This window comes from Leuresthes tenuis, unplaced genomic scaffold, assembly GCF_036924035.1.
Source record: "Leuresthes tenuis unplaced genomic scaffold, fLeuTen1.0.hap1 SCAF_17, whole genome shotgun sequence".
NCBI lineage: Eukaryota > Metazoa > Chordata > Actinopteri > Atheriniformes > Atherinopsidae > Leuresthes > Leuresthes tenuis.
In genome coordinates, this window is record NW_027325371.1 from 18,381,450 (window position 1) to 18,397,184 (window position 15,735).

At 43.5% G+C, this 15,735-nt stretch overlaps 1 protein-coding gene across 4 annotated transcripts; it reads left to right on the forward strand.

Annotated features, from left to right (window-relative positions):
- The first annotated feature begins 464 nt into the window (after window positions 1-464).
- smurf1 (SMAD specific E3 ubiquitin protein ligase 1) lies at window positions 465-15,344 on the forward strand. 4 transcript variants are annotated; one of them, XM_072368234.1, is made up of 18 exons: window positions 465-732; window positions 8,077-8,115; window positions 8,221-8,329; window positions 8,433-8,566; window positions 8,650-8,715; window positions 8,849-8,924; window positions 9,151-9,362; window positions 9,453-9,537; window positions 9,887-10,048; window positions 10,364-10,592; window positions 10,694-10,797; window positions 11,784-11,898; window positions 11,976-12,154; window positions 12,270-12,407; window positions 12,502-12,622; window positions 12,724-12,925; window positions 13,493-13,577; window positions 13,662-15,344. In XM_072368234.1, exons 1-18 carry the CDS (start codon window positions 678-680, stop codon window positions 13,759-13,761), a joined length of 2,211 nt encoding a protein of 736 aa, XP_072224335.1. In that variant the 5' UTR covers window positions 465-677; the 3' UTR covers window positions 13,762-15,344. The 4 variants fall into 4 exon arrangements, with proteins under 4 accessions (XP_072224335.1, XP_072224336.1, XP_072224337.1 ...); XM_072368235.1 differs by having other exon boundaries at window positions 13,502-13,577; XM_072368236.1 differs by having other exon boundaries at window positions 9,887-10,033.
- Window positions 15,345-15,735: the final 391 nt, after the last annotated feature.

A 15,735-nucleotide genomic window follows, 5' to 3' on the forward strand; every position in this document is an offset into this window, starting at 1 on the left:
TCCAAGAAGTCTTACAGTATGATAGAAAACTGAATGTAAATTAGATATGGAAAGCAGTGTTGTGGGAAGAGGGGAGTAGGCGACAAAGAAAGGCAATTATTCACAAGAACCTACACGACTGAAATTTGGATTGTTAAACATCGTGTTGGAGAATAGATTAGCCATCTAAAAGATGCATTCACGTCCTACATGTTTCGTTACTCAGAAATATTTATTAATATGGAGTTATGAATCTATGAAGACATAGATTTATCATGTAGCATTTTAAATCAACATACTTTGTGTGACTTTCGTTTTTTTTATTTGTATAAGATATGAATACATACATTAGAACGAGTAATATTAAATCAGCTGTCGTATCCCTACCTAAAATAAAAGTAAATGGCAAGAGTATGATTTTCACGGGCACGCAAACGCTTTCCGGGGCGAGCACGTAACGTTAAGAACATGACGTCAGCCAGCTACGTGCTTGAGCCTGCCCGAAAATGTTCTCCCGTGTTGTTGGATTTCGAAGGAGCGCAGGACTTTGCAGTGAAATAATACATTTTTATCGGTGAAGAAAACAAAAACAGTCCGCATGTTTTTCAACTGAGGTCATTCGCAGTACCATTTTTTGGTTAAGCTGTGATTTTAAACGACTCCAACGGGAAGTTTACGTGATCCTTTTTCCCGGAGTGATGTCGAATCCTGGGAGTCGGAGGAACGGGTCCAGCATCAAAATCCGACTGACAGGTAAAAAGCGAGATCGAACGAAATCGCTTACAGTGCATGTTTTAACCTGAGCTAAAATGCGTTCTCTACAAACCACTGTTGCATTGTGGTGAAATCATTCAACTTAAAAGGCTATCATCAAGTTTCTTTGAGGGTCTTGGGTCTCTTGTATGTCCAAACATCCGGTTTTTGTGTGGCAAACAGCAGCAGAAGTGCTAGCTTGTTAGCTTAAATGCTAACAGAATTATCAATAGGACAGGGAAGAGGCTGTCCATTTTTTGTGTTTAACAGCCGGGACAGGTGGCGAGTTCACGGTTTTGAGGTCATTGTGAAACAACGAGATTCGAAAGCCGTTCAAAAACTTTATTGACTGTCAGTACTTGTCTGTGAGCCTGTTAGCGTTAGCCTATAGTAACGTTGTATTTAATGCTGACCGCTAATGCTTTGCTAGCTACACCCATTTTTGGGGGGTAACCACCAACCGAACCTAACGCTTCTACTGAATGCGACGGAGTGTGCAACGAGAATGAAAGCAAATATGAGTTGCAGCCTCTCTGAAATTGATTTATGTGTAGATATGGCATGTTAGCCTAGTTAAGCGAGGGGTATCGATTGACATTTCGCTGCTGTGTGAGCTGCGGCTAAACTCGTTGAACTTATCCCTAGCCAGAGAAGTTTAACACGTTTGCTCTTTAGGCATCACGTACTCGACTCATCTGAGGTATTTATGTAGTTTCTGGGTCAGAGTGTCCTCGTAGGGCATAGAAGCGTCTCACACTCTCGTCCCCTTTCTCACACGCAGACACAACTGCAACAATGGGTTTTACTGTAGCTAATGTAACGCCACAAGGCATCGAGGGGCCTCTATTCAAATGGAAATGACCTCTCTGTGCCGCTGGGCAGACGACTCCTTCAGATTCAAAACTGAACAAGCACACCCCAACTGACTCGGTTTGTCTTTATATGACTAGTATGAACCGGTGTTGTAGGAATCAGAAAGTCTGACTGTGGTGGATGTTGTTAAAAGCAGAAGTGACGTTCCAAACACTGCTGTTAATGCCCGCCATATACCCTTTAGTTTGCTACAGACAGAAGAACAACATACCCCTACCTCTCGATTAAGAAGCAGCAGCTAATTAGGACTGTTAGAATCATGACATTTCACTGGACGATTAGTTGTCATGGAAAGAATAGTGGGTTATTATGAACAAGTCATTTTATGCTACTGTTATAGCATAAGCCTAATTATGGTGTAATTGTGCTCTAATAAAGAAGAAGAGGTGTTTATGTCTCGCAGCAGCTGGAACTAATCATTAGAAATTGGCTTTGAAATGAAAGCTCTGACATTAATGCCAATGGATGCTCATAGAAAATATGTCATCAAAACTCAATTGAGCCCCACCAGGTGATTCTTTGTTGGCTTTGATTCTCTGCTCAGACAAAGCTGTCACACAATTTCTAGAAAACTTTTGAAGACAAAATTGTTAAAAGGAACTGGTTCAGAGACTAAAGTGCTGAAGGTATTAATGTAGGGCCTGTCAAATTAACCCTAAAAGCTTTTAAGTTGTTCAATTGTATCATTTGGAGTTTGGTTGTATTTAAGTTAAATGTCATCATGGGAACGCTTCACTTCCACTGGCAACTGATCACAGGCATACTGTTAATTTGCAGACCTGTTTGGAAGGATAGAGAGAACCAGTAATACCAGGATTGTAATAGGCTCATTGTGAATGTTGTACATGCAAAAAAGGGACTGCAGACAAATGGCAAGGCCAGAGTTGTCACAAACTAGTGCTTCAGATGAGGTTTGGTTAAGAAAAAAAACAAAACAGGGGAAGTGGGTGTGTTTAAGGCAGCCCCTTATTATTTCAACTTCTTATTGCCCCTGAGTGTGCCCACAGGTATGATAGGAATTCTAATTGGGTGAAGAATGTGCATTGAGCCAATGGGAGTGCTATGCTGCCAGGTCATCTCTGTTTAGTCTGCATCAGCCGGGCCTGTGCGTCTCTGGACACAGGTGAGGTTGATGCTGGGTCAGAGGCAGAGCCTTTTTTTTTGTTTTTTTTAGCCAGACAATGGTGATACATGTCTATTGTTCTGTCTTCCTTTTTTTCTATTGTTATTATTATTATTATTATTACTGTTATGTTTTTACAGTTGCTCAACTCAAATTTAGCCTCCAGAGACGCCCTCTGCACATAAGAAAAGTGTCACAGCAGAATCGGCTGCTTTTCGATGCAACACGGCTCGACAGCTGACTACTCTCAGAAAAAAACAGATTCTGTGCGAGCCAAACTGATGCAGAGACTGTTCAGGCTTTGTTGAGCTTGTTGGACATGCTAAATTGCTTTCAGGTTGGGCGGTAGCCTCTTTCACGTATGTCTTTTCCAGCCGGGAGTGCTGTGCCTTTTTCTGCTCATAATGTCAGGTGTGAAAATACAGAGGTGGAACGTTTGATCTGCCACGGACACGCCTCTGAGCTGGCAAGCGAGGTAGTCATGGAGGCGAAATGGTCCCGCCTTGTGTGTGCATACTCGCATCAAGCAGACCTCACCACCAACGGTGCCGTCATCACTCAGCTGATTCCTGGACACCAGCTTGATGTTTGTAAGGACGTAGTGATGCGGGGCTGAGCCGCTTCTTTATTTTCGCCTACATGGCGCCGCGGATGTTTGAAAGACACAAGTGAGAGAAATCACTGTTCAGCTTAGTGAATGAACTCTGGCGCAAGTCAGTGCAACTTCAACTGTGTTGTTTTCAAGCATTCGCAATTTGTCCCTCTGCTCGGATGCTCAACTCTGGCGCCAGAGGAAACCTGTTTACAACTGCAGAAAATCAGCATTCACTGGCTTCAAAACAAACCATCTACAATGCTGATGACAAATGTTGGCCTCCTCGTGGTGTTGGCTGTGAAAAAAGAAACGCGCAGCCGTCCACAAAGTGCAGCACTGAAGAGAGAGGCAGCCTCTGGTAGCACTGATAGGATATCAGCACTGAAAGTGCAGCGTGCATCTGTGCAGCAGTTCCACTGCGAGACAAGTAACGTTAAGCAGAGAAAAGATAACACAGACACGCTGTGGTCAAACAACGTGTAATCATGAGTAATAAGTGATCTAATGCGAGCAAAGCCTCTCGTTAGACCGGACTCGTGTCTGTGAGAGACATAAAACGACGACTCCTCGTAGCAGTTCTCGCCATGCTGTACCTGTACCTCGTTGCGGTGCGGGATGCACCTCGTCGCTCTCCTTGGAAAGATTGTGGGAGATTGTCTGCAGGCTTTTTTCTCTCTGGTTAAACGGGATGCAGAGAGTTGCTACAGTTCTGCTGTGAGCAGCCTCCTGTCAGCAGTGTTCTGCACTCTGCTTTCACCCTACAGCCCTTACAGAGCATCAGAGGGGTACAGAGCCTCACTCACATGACTCGTTCTCAGCTTTTTGGTGCATTGAAACCGGTGGTATGTTGTAGGGTTGTGTTGCTACCAAAAATTTGAAGTTGGACAGTCTTAGAAAATCTGGAATATGTATATATTCTTTTTATTGTGTGAAAGGTAATAATTGAATGCAGAATGCTGGAAATGATTAGGTCAAAAGGTAAAAAAGAGATGTTTTTGTGTCTAAATGAATGAAGTTTATTGTGGAAAACCGGCATCTAGTGAATGCGTCAGTTGTTCAGCGGGATGGTGTTAATTTGTCCATGGAAGCAACACGTGCTGCTCGGCGTTTGGTGCCAGCGAGTCGGATTGAACACCGACCTGCCCAAACACAATGCAGAGCAGCGGCCGAACAATGGCTGAGTTTGAGGTTTTCACAAGAGAGGGAACGAGACGGAAAGAGGGCAGAGGAGTGAAGGAATGTGAAATAATTTAAAGTTTTGAGGGGGGGGGGGGGGGGAAGAGGGAGAGCAAAAGGAAACGAGTGAAAACATCAAAAGCATCCGACATGCTTATGACCGAGTGAAGGTGCCTACTAAAGAAGTTTCTAATCCTGTCATTTACTCAGCTTCACAGTGAAGAAGACGTTCACAGTATGACTCCATCACTGTTAAAAAGGCAGCCAATGAGACATTTACAAATCATTCTTTTTTCTTTTCTTTATTGAACACCTGATTTGGGATTTGCTTAAACCGACTTTATGCATTTGTGTGTCGGTGAGCTTAGAAACTCATTCGTCATCCCGTGTGTGTGTGTGTGTGTGTGTGTGTTGTCGGTGCAGGGTGTGTTATTAAGTGGGTGAGATATTTGCCCACATGTCCACAGAGGGCTGCTTTGTTTTTGGAGTTGAGAGGAGAAGGTGACAAAGGAAATGACACCGGCGTCATAAAACACGGATCATTCTGCTTCACGTCAAAGTCTGTCAGTGTTCAGACAGAATTTTTATTTTTTGATTTTACTGTCACTTCAATTTTTCCACCATTGAATTGTTTCTGTATCGTTTAATGGATGGAATGAAAGCAAAAATCATTGGGGTCATTATTAAAGCACTTTACCATTATGTGACTTGAAACATTTCATGAAGGTTTATTCCCGTCTTTGCCAAATAAATGTGTCTGCATAAGTATAATAAACTTGCAGGCTGATTAAGGCTAAAAAGACACAAAGTGACTTTAAATTCTTCTAGGAGCTGATAGTCTGATAGCTGATAGCTGAGAGAAAACGGGAGGCTATGAAGACCAAAAAATAGCTGGGCAGTAGGGTGCTTGAGAACCAGCTGAGCTGTTGCTGTGTGTCTTTACCAGGCATGACCTTGGCAGAATGAGTAATTTCCTGAGACGCTGTGAAAGGGCCTGTCACACATTCAGAGCCACCGAAGAGCTGGCCAGGAGGGGGAAAGAAAGAGTGAATGGGTGAAATTAGAGGTTCCTTCTGTCTCTGGCAAGAGATTGGAGGATTAGAGGTGTGGATAGCACAGCAGGGACAGCGACAAGGAGAGTCTTGTACTGCTTTTCTGAAAGAAGAGACAGAGATCAGACACTTCATTCTCTTCTTCTCTGACTGTGCTTCTTTCATTTTGTCTGAAGTAAAGATGAGGTCTCTGTGTGGAATGTGTGAGTCAGATTGAGGAGGACTGGAAGGGGATGACGGGGAAGAGGGACGGATATCCTGCAGGCATTCTCCATGGGTTAATCACAGGAAATAGGCCCGACTACACCAGACACATCTCGCCACCACCGTCACCACATCCTAAACCGCTGGATTCCTGACTAACTTCTGGCTATTTGGGCCAAAAAAAGGCTAGATTTCGACTGGACATTTTTATAGGTGGTTTAGGTGATGTATCAAATCAGTGAGCATCGGTGAGGACAGCAGCAGCAGTCTTCACCTCTGACATGTTTCAGACAAATGCTAACCGTTAGCATGGGTGGTCTTTGATTAGTTCTCATGATTAATTGCAATTTGGAATTATTATTTTTTTTTTTTGTAATTACTCCAATTATGGCAGTGTAAAACTGTTAATTAGAATGATCCAGAGCCCGGGGTAACAGTTCAGTAATTTGCTGTATTTCGATCACTGTGTGACACTCAAAAAAAAAAAAAGAGTAAATATTATGAGAGTAAACTGGGATGAGAGGCAAATTATTTAATTAAGTTTTTAAAGAGACGCCTCGGCATAGTTGGCTTAAATTAAAGATGATTTAACAAGTGATTGACCAGCCGTAGCAGCAGTAGTGATGCCGCAGATATGAACACTTACAGCGGCGAGGAGCAATATCAGCGTCTAAAGATCTTTTGAGGCATGAGACGTCGGTCACTTCCAGTTAAAGTTGATCTCGGCTTCATTTGTTCCAGTAAAGCGACGTGGGAAAGTGCAAATTATCCACATGTTGCACAAGTTTGGACAGTTTTTTCAAACGAGGTATAATAACAACGTTCTCATGCAGTCCCAGTTTTCTCGCATCGTGTCATTTTACCATAACAATTCATCTTTGAATTCACTTTTCCACGTTTAAGCTCATTGAGCCGAATGCTTTATCAACATCAACTTTTTTCATTTAACTGCTGTAACAGCGTAGGTCCAAAAACCCTTATCTTAAATTCAAATGAGGGCGGCGAGCGTCTCCACTGTCACCACTAATTGTCAGTTATTCCTTGTGGTATATATACATGTTTTCTCAAAACATGTTGTTTTGCCATTTAAAAAAAAGAAATGATGTCAAGCCAACAAGCGTGTTGCATGCAGCTGCGGACTGGGATCGGTCAAAAACCGAGGTTTCAGCTGCAGCTCGACCGCTTTGGACCAGTTTTCTCTCGTTCATTTGGCTTTGAATAAATGACAGGGTGCAGCAGCTTTTATTGTAAGGAAAGACACGGAGGAGCAAATCCGTCCTCACAGCGTTTTATCATATGGAGCCATCATATGTGCGTGTCTGTCCGTTACCGTGACTGCAGCACTCCAGACTCGAGTCATGTTGAAAGTGAAACGTATATATGTGACTAAGTCCAACCCTGTCAGGTCGCTGCGGCTAAGTGTTTCTGAAAGAAAAGCGCCGGCGCCTTCAGCTTCTGTCACGTCTGAACGAGGCTCAGAGTTTGATCACAATGTCGTACGTGTTTCTGGTCGTTACGTGGCAATTTACCACACCTAGTTGTTGTCGGGCTTCTATTAACAACACATTAATGGCACAAAAGTCGGGACTAAACAAGTTGAACGGTGGAAAAGAATGCGCTAAAACAACAGGTTCACCATACTCCAGAATTCTGACAAAATATACGAGCCGGTACTGAAAGCTCTGATGTCTCTCATGAGCTGAGGGCAAAAACAGGGCTAATATGTTGTGGTGTGATGTGATTTGTGAGGTCAATACTTTTATGTTTCCTTAGTTTACAATAGAGTCAAACATGAGATCAGTTTTTTTTTTTTAAAGCTGTTTAATGAGCCTTTGTCTCTGGCCACATAAGTGTGAGCAGAACATCAAGGGGATGCGAACACGATGGACACTAAGCAATCAGTTTGAACCACAGGACCTGGATGGCAAATATTATTCATGTCGATTAGATCTTCCGACATCTTTGTGGAGGTTGTGTGCATTACATCAGCCACGGACCCAAACATGCAGTTTGTTTCCCTTCAAATGTGCCCTGTGATGAACAGGCGAGGGTTTTTCTAGCATCAGGCTGTGTTAGTGCTGAGATAAGGCAGGGCGACGGTGCCAGCCGTGCGAGCCGTAAACATAATACTTTGGCACAAAGTCTTGGGTCAGTTTGAGCTTTTCTCATGACATCCATGAAGATGATGTGGCAGTCAGTCAGTGCCATTGTTGCTGTGGGCGTTGTGTGTGCGCAGTGATTCTGAGACAAGCGTTGCTGTATTTTACAGATTTGTGTGTGTGCGTGTCGCATTTTTTTCATACTTTTTCTGTCTTTTGCAGTATTATGTGCCAAGAACCTCGCAAAGAAAGACTTCTTTCGTAAGTACTTTCCATAATCGTTGGTATAAACAATAAGATGATTTGTTTTAAAAGGCTTCCGTGTGCATTGTAGCGACATTGGCGTGTAAAATTGTGTCCACGCAGGCCTGCCCGATCCATTTGCCAAGGTTGTGGTGGACGGATCGGGTCAATGCCACTCAACGGACACGGTCAAGAGCACACTGGACCCCAAATGGAATCAGCACTATGACCTGTGAGTCTGCCCGACAACAAGTTCTTGTTCTTGGTCCACGTAAATTTAAACATATCAAACTGTGAGATAGAAGTCTAATTATTGTTTGTTTTGTTTGTTTTAGCTACATTGGAAAGACAGACTCCATCACCATCAGCATATGGAACCACAAGAAGATCCATAAACGACAGGGAGCAGGTTTTCTGGGCTGCATACGACTGCTTTCCAATGCCATCAGCAGGCTAAAAGACACAGGATGTAAGTTTAAGATACAGCCATTTTGATCTGGTGCACCATTTATTATACATATGAAAAATATGTATATTTACCTTCTCTTCCAGACCAGCGTCTAGATCTATGTAAGCTGAACCCCTCTGACAGCGATGCAGTGAGGGGGCAGATTGTAGGTAGGTCTGGACCCACTGATAAGTTAGCTGTGAAAATGATCCACGCTGCATGTTTTCTGTCGGTGTGCATATTCTGCCGTCCCACTCTGCCACTCTGTCAGCTCTCTGACCTCCACGTTCTGCTTGTTTACAGTGAGCCTACAGACGCGAGACCGTATTGGCAGCGGCGGCCCTGTAGTGGACTGTAGAGGACTGTTAGAAAATGATGGGTGAGTGTGTCAGCAAATGTTTTGCAGATGGTATCATACACCAGCTTTTAAATACAGTCTTAAGCCAGTGTTTAGGCTGCGGTAGCTGAGAGCAGTTCTGGGTGCATGTCGCGTTGCATCATTTATTTGGTCCTCCCCCTTTTTCTGTTAGTCATAAATAAAAAAGTAGTTGAGAGCCGTGTGTGTGTTTGGTTTTTTTTTTTATTTTGTCTGTATTTGTACACAGGCCTGTTTTTGAGGGATGCTTCAGTGAAGAGCCCCTGCCCTACTCTGACCCCACTGGTGCTGCGGGGGGTGGGAACTGCCGGCTTGACTCTCCGGGTCAGGAGAGCCGCCTTCAGACGCAGCGAATCAGAGGGCAGGACTCCAGAAGTCATGGCCACACCCCTCAGAACAGACCTCATGGGCATCAGCCACCTGACCTGCCAGAGGGCTACGGTCAGTCAGAAACTTTGAATTTATCTCATCTAAACCTGTCCACAAGGTCACTTTTTTTCAATCAGTATCATTCTTTTCTTTTTAAAACAGAGCAGCGAACGACAGTGCAGGGCCAGGTGTACTTCCTTCACACACAGACGGGTGTCAGCACCTGGCACGACCCTCGGATACCCCGGTATGATTACACTCCACATCACTTAAGTAGTCCAAACACAAACTGAAAGTAGGAAGAAGCTAGGCTGTTGCAGCAGTTGATGGAGGTGACACATGGAACAATATAACACGGAAACAGAGCAGAACAAATGACCCGTTATTGGGAACAGCGTCACACTCAGCCTTTTACTGCAAATAAGATTAATCTTAATGGTATTGTGTTCTGTTTTTGACGAATGTGTGGTTACGAAGCAGAAAAGGAACTGAAAAAAAGTGTAAGAATCGAGTCCCTGACCTCTGTGTTGGCTTCAGAACGAGCTGTACTAAGCAGAAAACCAATAACACTAAACTTGCCTCTGCTTCTGGTGCAGCGACCTGGCCAGTGTGAGCTGCGAGGAGCTTGGTCCGTTGCCAGTGGGCTGGGAGGTCCGAAGCACCGTCTCTGGCCGCATCTACTTTGTGGACCACAACAACCGAACCACACAGTTCACAGACCCACGCCTACACACCCTTATCAGGTATGCACCGTTTAAGTACTGTTGTTTGTCTCTAACGTTTCGCTGAGTCAACATCCCCATAGGAGACGTGTACAAAACAAAATAAGTGGTTTTAAGTGTCATTTTTTTGTTAATCTGACCTGCCACTTCTACACAGCTGAACTGAGACCGGATCAGAACATAACGTATAAACATTCATCAGTTCTAATGGTGTGATATATAAAATTGCAGGCTTATAGTAGATTTAGCGTAATCCTGACTGCTCTCCTCACATTCTTGCATCTCATCAATGTTTTCTTGTCCCTGTGCTCCTCCTTTTTTCTTTTTTTTTTTTTTCTTTCCACCTTCCAGCCAGCAATCCCAAGTAAAGGAATCTTCCCAGGCCCCCCAGATGGATTTGGGTGTTGAGGAGGGGGGAGGTGGCGGTGTGAGCGGTGGTGGAGGAGGAGATGGAGATGTGGCGGCACGCTATGAGAGGGACCTGGTGCATAAGTTAAAGCTCCTCCGCCATGAGCTGTCGCTGCAGCAGCCTCAAGCGGGACACTGTCGCATAGAGGTGTCCCGAGAGGAGATCTTTGAGGTTGGTTCCTGCTGCTTCTGGTTCTCTGTGAGAACAGAGACCCGTAGCCTGCTAATATGAACATATCCAGATGCTTGTATTAATGCTGAATGTGTTTATAGGAGTCGTATCGACAGATAATGAAGATGAGGCCAAAAGATCTGAAGAAGCGTCTGATGGTGAAGTTCAGAGGAGAGGAGGGCCTGGATTATGGCGGCGTAGCCAGGTACATATCTGGGAAGTTTTTCATAGCTTTATCCATTTCTGCCACCAAAGCTCACTTGCACCTGCATTTTATCAGATGCATCTCGGTGTCCAGCATGTAGTTTTAAACTGCTGCTTCATAGGATGTGGTATGCACTGAGCTCGCTGTGGGCATAGAGCACAGAGCCGGGGAGGAGGGTTCATGCTGCGATTTGCATCCAAGTTTGCCGCCATTTGCGAGGCAATTGAAAAGATGTCCAGGAATCAGGTTTTTTTCCCAGTTTCAGACATGGATGCAGATTGTATCTGTCAAGCAGACCGTGGAAAGCCCTGCATTAGTTTTATTATTGCTGACTGAGAGAGTGTGGGCTCATGATGAAGACCAACTTCACCATCCCACAGCTCACAACGAGTGGCTACTCAGACAAGACAGGAGGATTGAGGGCTGAGTAGGAAGCAATTTAACAGCCAGTTTAGGAGAGACTCACAAAAGTGAGACCTAACTACAGGCAACAGATCATTCAGGGGCCTCATTCACATCTGGATTTAGTCGTGGAAATAAGATGTCTCCGTTAACCCACCACTGTTTCACACTTTGTAATTCACACCTAGGCTGAGCAGCGCTGTGTGCTCACACACATCAGCTGGGTGACGACATCAGTGTTGCTTCGAGTGGAGGGTTCCACGATGCTGACTTGATGTGTGTAAGCACACACGAGGCATGCGTAAAAGAGGCTTATACAACAGAAATGTATGTGGAAGAACATTTTATGGTAACTTTGTAAGCTTCAGTTGGCCTTGAAATGCGGACCGAGATTGTAGATGTGCGAATGATACCCACTGTAACTTTCTGTAGGTTATCTTAAATTCCATGCCTTATTTATCCAGTTGTTTGTCGTTTTAATTTTGCCATTTTAATCGCTGGAAAACTGTACCTCTTTCAAACACAGCCCTTTAAATCCAGAGGGCCTTTTCTGAATATACTAACCATGTTGTGGTTGTTTTTAGGGAGTGGCTGTATCTGCTATGTCATGAGATGTTGAACCCCTACTACGGCCTGTTCCAGTACTCCACAGACAACATATATACACTACAGATCAACCCTGATTCCTCCATCAATCCTGTGAGTTCTTGCAAAACACACACACGCATACTGATTAAATCCAGGCTGTGTCTGACTTTGTGTTTCTTGTCTTTAAGGACCACCTGTCATATTTTCACTTCGTTGGCCGTGTTATGGGCCTCGCCGTCTTCCACGGTCACTATATCAACGGCAGCTTCACGCTGCCCTTCTACAAACAGCTGCTAGGCAAACCCATCCAGCTCAACGACCTGGAGACCACTGACCCCGAGCTGCACAAGAGCCTAGTGTGGATATTGTGAGTAAATCCAGTCTTACAGCAGAGAGCTTTTCTCACTTTGTGTCCTGCACTCTTCCCTTACGTGCACGGATTTGTCAGTTCAGTGTTACTTACTTTAGTGTTCTGTGTGTAGAGAGAATGACATCACCTCGGTCCTCGATCACACATTCTGCGTGGAGCACAATGCCTTTGGGAAGTTCTTACAGCATGAGCTCAAACCTAATGGCCGAAATATCCCCGTCACCGAGGAGAACAAGAAGGAATATGTCAGGTGGGAACACAGTCTGTCTAACAGCAACCTACACCATAACACACAGCTATGTCCTAGAAAAAGAGTCCTTCCAAACTTTACTGGTGTGTTTCAGACTGTATGTGAACTGGAGGTTCATGCGTGGAATCGAAGCCCAGTTCCTGGCTCTGCAGAAGGGATTCAGTGAGCTGATCCCACAGCACCTCCTTAAACCATTCGACCATAAAGAACTTGAGGTACATGTCTCGCCTCTGCACAATATATCAGTATTTGTAAGAAAGACAGCTAAGATAAATACGCCCCTCTTCTCCCTTCTCACCTCTTTCAATCTGTCCAGTTGATTATTGGTGGACTGGGAAAGATCGACCTTGCAGACTGGAAGACAAACACCCGCCTGAAACACTGCACAAGCGAAAGCAACGTAGTGCGGTGGTTCTGGCAGGCGGTGGAGGCCTTCAGCGAGGAGAGGAGAGGACGACTCCTGCAGTTTGTTACAGGCTCCACCCGGGTCCCGCTGCAGGGGTTCAAAGCGCTGCAGGGTGGGTCATGCACTGTTATGGAGACGACACTCATGCATAATGAACACAAGTCGCTCACTACGCTCATTTGATGCCAACATTTGCTTAATTTGATCAGAGTAAAGCGTAGAAGCACAGTAACAAATGCAAAATGACCTAAGTAACAACCCAGAATTTATTCCCGCTTCCGAAGCTAAAGACGAGAAATGTTTTATGCTGTCTCTATGGCGACAGTGGTGGCAGAACGTGATGTTTTCTGGTTGTTTTTGCATCCTATTCTTATGAACACAATGTCTCATGTCGGCCTGGAGGGAAACTCTCCAAACGTGGAGAAACAGTTTAGCAGATTTTTGGTTGTAGAAGGTCTCCGTGATCTCTGCTTTTTCTGCAGAAGCACACAACTGCCAGGAGCTAATTGTGTTTTCTTAGATGTATTAACCATTTGTTTTCTGCTGGTTGACTATCAGCATTCTCCATTTGTCAGCTAAAGTTAAACAGAGATTTGATGAGAGGTTTTTCTGTCTGAAGACTGATGACTAACCTGTTTCCCAAAGTAGAGCAGTGATAACTAGAATGTATGTGTGTAAGGCTCTACAGGTTCTGCAGGACCAAGACTCTTCACCATCCATTTGATAGACGCCAACACAGACAATTTGCCCAAGGCCCATACGTGGTAAGCACACACAGGCAGTGCAGTTTTCTCCTGTAACCGCACTTTTGTCCACTGTTTTTTCTAATAATCATTTCCTGTCTCCAGTTTTAACAGAATAGACATCCCTCCTTACGAGTCTTACGAGAAACTTTACGAGAAACTGCTGACGGCCGTGGAAGAGACCTGCGGCTTTGCTGTGGAGTGACGAGTCCAACACCAAATCAAAGAACAGTCCCACTTGCTTGCACTTCCACACAACTGTCTGACATTTGACATTTATTTACACACAAACAGAATATCAAATACACACAGCAGCCGAGCGTCACAAGAAAACACACAGTCTCTTGCCACCTCTGCAACGCCGAACTGTTGGGGGTTAAAGGAGGAAGCACAGCAAGAGGAGGGGAGGGTGGGGTGGGAAGGGGGGTGGGGGGGGTATTTTAAAATTTTTCAAAGTTTTGGAGAAGCATTTTTATTCTTCAGTTTTAACAAGCTATGATGTCATTCTTCAGAATGTCCAACCACAGCAAATTTGACTCCAGTCGTGCTCGAGTCTCTCTGGAGAGAATCAGCCAATCACATGCGAGCCTGCGAACAGAGACCTCAGATTTGTGAAGAACAAGACAAAGAACGGTCGTCTCTCTCTCTGACAAGCTGATTGATCGACTAGTATTCATGCTTTATGTTTAACCACTGTTGTGTGTGTGTGTGTGTGACTGCATGCATGCGAGAGAGTGAGAATTTGTTGAGTTTCTATGTAAGTTGGTGTGTGCGAGTGAGTGTGTGTGTGTGTGTCAAGCATGGCACTCAGTTATGCTGTAAAAATGATCAAATGAGCCCGGTCCTCTGTTTGGTAACTTTTTGTCTCTTAAATTTGTATCTGCGACCACTCTGATCCACTCTGATATTTTATTATTTATTACTAAGTGATTACTGACCAAGCTGCTATGTGCTCTACAACGAGCCCTCACTAATCTCTTAATTCAGCCCTCTACCAGAGTTGAAGGGTCAATTCTCATGCAATTCAAGTAATCCACAAAGTGGGTTTTATTGAATTTTGTTACTCTTTTTTTTTTTTTCTCTTCTTTAACATTCATATTACTGTGGAGGAATGCTCTTGTCAGTGTATGAAAACTGCAGATGTCTTGGTGTTTTAAGACACGAGGTTACATTTATTGAAGTGAAAGGGAAATAACTTTTCCCAGCCATAGTTTTAAAATCGAACTCATCTGGCGCTATGAAGATATCCGAGGGCATGTTCAGGATTTTTTATTATTATTATTATTTTTATTTAGTTTTAAATCAAAATGAGCCTCAAGGAAGGAAAGAAGTCATTTTCAGGAGATCTTCATTTGTGACGTAAAATAAAATCACTTAAGCCTTTCATACATGTTGCGTTACCCATATTGCTATATTTTTAATTCATGTTTCTCTGCCCATTTTTTTTTCTTCCCACCATTGCCCGACGTTTGGTAAAGCAGTCCTCACGCTTCAGACCACCATGAATGAGACTATTTTCAGTCATTAAAGCTCCATGGAAGAGAATGAAATAAAAATTCAATGTTGAGCAAGTAACCTGAAGAAGAAGAAGAAAAAAAAAAAAGAAAAAGTTTGGATCTGTTGTAGATTGAGGACTGTTATGCAGTATTATTTCAATCTGCATTTTCTAGGGTCTGAGTTCACTGTGTAATGGATGCAAAAGTATTGTAACTTACAATGTACTAAACATTTATGAAAAAATACAGTGTAAATAAGATTATATCTAAAGAGATTAAATTGAAAATACAACCCTTGTGTCATGTGTGTGGTCGTCACTTTTCGAAGAACAATTTCAACCAACAAAACGTCGTTTTATGTTAATGTGTTTAATGGAGTTATTTGCACAATATTTTTAGATACAAATTTTGGTTAGTTTTCATCGTGGCGCTAAAAAGGTATTGGACCTCACAAATGCGTGTAATGATAAAATGCTGTAAGTAAAAGTAATTTTAGAATACATTATTTTCTTATAAGAAATGGTTAGCATTTTGGCTTGCAACTTACTTTTTGGTGCACATTTCTTTTTTTGAGTCCGTTTTAGCGTTTTTTTTTTTCAATACACATTTTTAAACCTAATTTACCCTCATTACCTAAATAATTTAATAATGATACACAGCTTTAAAAAATGATAACTGTCTAC

What these genes read in the sequence shown, in the direction of transcription:
- smurf1 (XM_072368234.1), top strand. Translation starts at nt 678, where the DNA reads ATGTCGAATCCTGGGAGTCGGAGGAACGGGTCCAGCATCAAAATCCGA. An exon ending in CGCAAAGAAAGACTTCTTTC is followed by an intron (nt 8,116 to 8,220) that starts GTAAGTACTTTC and finishes GTGTCCACGCAG; the next exon opens with GCCTGCCCGATCCATTTGCC. An exon ending in AACAAGAAGGAATATGTCAG is followed by an intron (nt 12,408 to 12,501) that starts GTGGGAACACAG and finishes GGTGTGTTTCAG; the next exon opens with ACTGTATGTGAACTGGAGGT.